The 3,652-nt window shown below is 31.4% G+C and overlaps 1 protein-coding gene across 1 annotated transcript; it reads left to right on the top strand.

The window, feature by feature from the left end:
* Positions 1–988: 988 nt before the first annotated feature.
* On the top strand, positions 989–2,171 carry LOC112717286 (uncharacterized). The gene is made up of 3 exons (XM_025769363.1): positions 989–1,276; positions 1,367–1,592; positions 1,999–2,171. The coding sequence occupies exons 1-3, from the start codon at positions 989–991 to the stop codon at positions 2,169–2,171; spliced, it is 687 nt and encodes a 228-aa protein (XP_025625148.1).
* Positions 2,172–3,652: the final 1,481 nt, after the last annotated feature.

The following is a 3,652-nucleotide window of genomic DNA, read 5'->3' on the forward strand; positions in this document are numbered from 1 at the left end:
TTTCTTGATTTTTTTAGGGTTCTTCTCTCTTCTGATTTTGTATCTTCTTATCTTTTTTTTATTTTTTATTGGTTTTTTGTGCAGCCAATTACTGCTCGTTCTTGTTACAATTTTCAGAAGCCTATTCTTCTCTTTATCAGTCATATAATCAGGTATTACTCTACCTATCTCTTTATTATTTTTTATTTTTGTTTTTTTTTCTATTCAAAAGAATTTTGTTTCTGCTTTGTCTTTATTCTCTCTTTCTTTTTCTTCTTTTTCCTGATTCTTAATCTTCTTTTTTATTTTTGATTATTTTTTTATTTTTTTTAGGTTCTTCTCTCTTCTGATTTTGTATCTTCTAATCTTTTCTTATTTTTTATTGGTTTTTTTTGTGCAGCCAATTACTGCTCGTTCATGTTACAATTTTCAGAAATCTATTCTTCTCTTTATCAGTCACATAATCATGTATTACTCTGTCTATCCCCTTATTGTTTCTTATTTTTGTTTTTTTCTATTCAAAAGAATTTTGTTATGCTTTGTCTTTATTTTTTTTGTTTTTAATTTTTTATGATTTTTCAATCTAAAAATCATATAAGAAGAAATGGAAAAATTGTATTGAATTTGTCTCTTGTTATTTGTTTGAACTAAAAATGAAAATAATTAGTGAGTTATGTTGTTGTTGCTCTTATGGCAGCTGTGCTCATTGTTGCTGATAATTTTTAGTATGTGTTAATTATATAAGTTATTTTTATGTGTTGATTAGGGAAGAAACGAACCATCGGACCGCTCTGAACAATTTAGACAATTTTTTTTTTATTTTAGGATTCAGGCTGAACTTGAAGTTGTTACGATATTAGTTTTATTGTTTGCATTTTTGTATTTGAGAAATAGGAGAAGAGGACATTTGTTGATTAGGAATAGAGAAATTAATACTAATCCCGTAAGACAGAATGTATTAAACCACATAATAGGAGGGGGCGATAGAAATTGCATTTGAGAATTAAGGATGAGCGTAGATGTATTAGGAAGATTGTGTGAGTTACGAAAAGTTCAAGGTGGATTAAGAGATGAATGCCGTGTAAGTATACCTGAGCAAGTGATTACGTTTTTAATAATACTAGCTCATCATAAAAAGAATTGCACGCTTCAAGTTAGATTTTATAGGTCAGGAGAAACAATAAGTAGATATTTCAACAAGGTGTTATCCTCGGTCATACGTATACAAAGACTATTGTTTGCAAAAGCTGTTCCTATTCCAGATGGCTGCATAGATCCCAGATGGAAATGGTTCAAGGTAAATGTAATAAATAATTGAGGTAGTGATTTTGTATAATCTATCATTTTGTATAGAATTAATCTTGACACTTCAATTTCTTTGGTTTAGGGTTATTTAGGAGCATTAGATGGAACATATATAGATGTGACTGTTCCTGAAAAAGATAAATTAAGATACCGAACAAGAAAAGGTAAGATATCAACTAATGTCCTAGGCATATGCAATCGAGATATGAATTTTGTGTACGTACTTAGTGGATGGGAAGGATCCACTTCGGATTTAAGAATCCTTAGAGATGCCATTTCACGTCGTAATAACCTCAAGATACCAATTGGTATGTAATTCTTAATTTTTAGGTAACAAAAATATTTCAATATTTTTAGTTCATTCAAATTCCATAGTCCTTATAATACATCTCTTTCGATTTGTAGGAAATTATTATTTAGTGGATGCGGGTTATACTAATTGCAAGGGATTTCTAGCACCATATAGGCATACTTGATACCACGTACAAGAATGGGCTCATGGTAGAAATGCTCCTAGGAATTTTCGAGAATATTTTAACAAGAAACACTCTTCGACTAGGAACATTATTGAGCGTTGTTTTAGTTTACTGAAGAAGAGATGGGCAATTTTGAGGAGTTATTGTTTCTACAAAATTAAGACACAAAATAGAATAATTATTGCTTGTTGTCTATTGCAAAACTTTATTCGGCTTAATATGAAATTCGACCCTGAAGAGGACACACTACTTGATGAGGAGCATGTGCTTATTGGAGAGGATCATGGTGGTAACGAAGATGGCGATGATGACATGATTGAAAGTGTAGAGGGCAGCACTGACTGGACTGTTTGGCGAGACAATTTAGCAAACGAAATGTACAATGAGTGGATGAATTCTCGAATCAATTAGTTTTTTTTGTATGTGTGTTTTATTAGATTCTTTCAATTTGTTTGGTTGGACATTTGTTGTATGAGCTAATTGTAAAATTTTAATTATGTGAACTACATGTAGCACTTTATTAAATGTATTATATTTTATAAGTTATTACAATGATGACATTATGTATATGCAATATTTATTTGAATTTTGATTGAGTTAAATGTAGATTATAGGAAAAAATGGACAGACATGTCTGGACTAGCGAAGAGACAGAGGCATTTGTCGGGTTTATGGAGGAGCTTGTCATCGAAGGAAGAAGAGCTGATGCGGGTCAGTTTAGACCTAGATCTTTTGAGAAGCTTGCTACAAAAATGAATGAGAAATTTTTAGATGGTAGCTTTCAAATAAGTCATTGCAAGAATAAGGTTAAAAGGTTAAAAGAGAAGTATCAATTTGTAGCTGACATGGCAGCTTGTAGCAGTTTCGGATGGGATGATGTGAAACAATGTGTGGTTGTGGACAACAAAGAAATTCTAGCTATATATTTGAAGGTTGGTTTTCTAGTTTGAATTTACTAAATTATTTATATTCTGTTCAACATCTATTTTTTCCTTCTATGATATTTTTGTATTCTTTTTCCTAAAAACAAGGATAAAGGTTGTATACTCCAGGGAAGCCCTTTCCCCTGTATTCGCGTTTGGAGAAAATATTTTGTAAAGAAAGAGCAAATGGAATGGATGCTGTAAGTGGCAATGACGCTGAAGAAGAAGTACAAAAAGATGGAGATGAAGAATTTTTTATGTTTAACTAAAATCATGATTTCAGTGAATCTCTTCCCCAACAATCTAATTATGTAGCTTCATCTTCTGAGAGAAAACAAGGAAAGATACCACACTCATCTAAGGCGATGAAGGATACCAACATGATGAAGGAGCTAACTGAGACTCTAAAATATGTGTTTGATCAATAGGAAAAGCGTTTGGATGCATTTGCTCAGGCTATGATAAACACTCATGAAGAAAAAAAGATTGGTGACATGCTTAGCGAGCTTGGCTTCACAGATGACGAAATTATTTCGATTGCACTCAAGTTCTCCACAAATCCTCAGCTGGAGAAAACCTTTTGGTCACTAGGACATAATAAAAAAGTTGAATTTGCCAGAGCTATATTGCATAGTTAGAGTTAGAGTTAACCTCTTTCAAGAAACAAATTACTGAAGTTAGTATTATGTTTAATGTGTAACTTATGTGTTTGGATGTGACATGTAATACATTTAGTTATGTGGTTCTAATTTGAATTTTTGCATTGATTTTTTGTAAGTTCATATTTTTTGTTAGTGCAGATTTTTGACTTTATGTTAGTGCAGAAATTAGTGCAGAAATTAATTTGAATTTGTTTTAAAATTTTGCATTGAGTTTATAGTGCAGAATTTTGATGCAGAAATTAGTGTAAACTTAATGCAAAGTTTTGATGCAGAAATTAGTGCAGACTTAATGCAGAATTTTGATGCA

This window comes from Arachis hypogaea, chromosome 10 (genome assembly GCF_003086295.3).
Source record: "Arachis hypogaea cultivar Tifrunner chromosome 10, arahy.Tifrunner.gnm2.J5K5, whole genome shotgun sequence".
In the NCBI taxonomy this organism is placed as follows: Eukaryota; Viridiplantae; Streptophyta; class Magnoliopsida; order Fabales; family Fabaceae; genus Arachis; species Arachis hypogaea.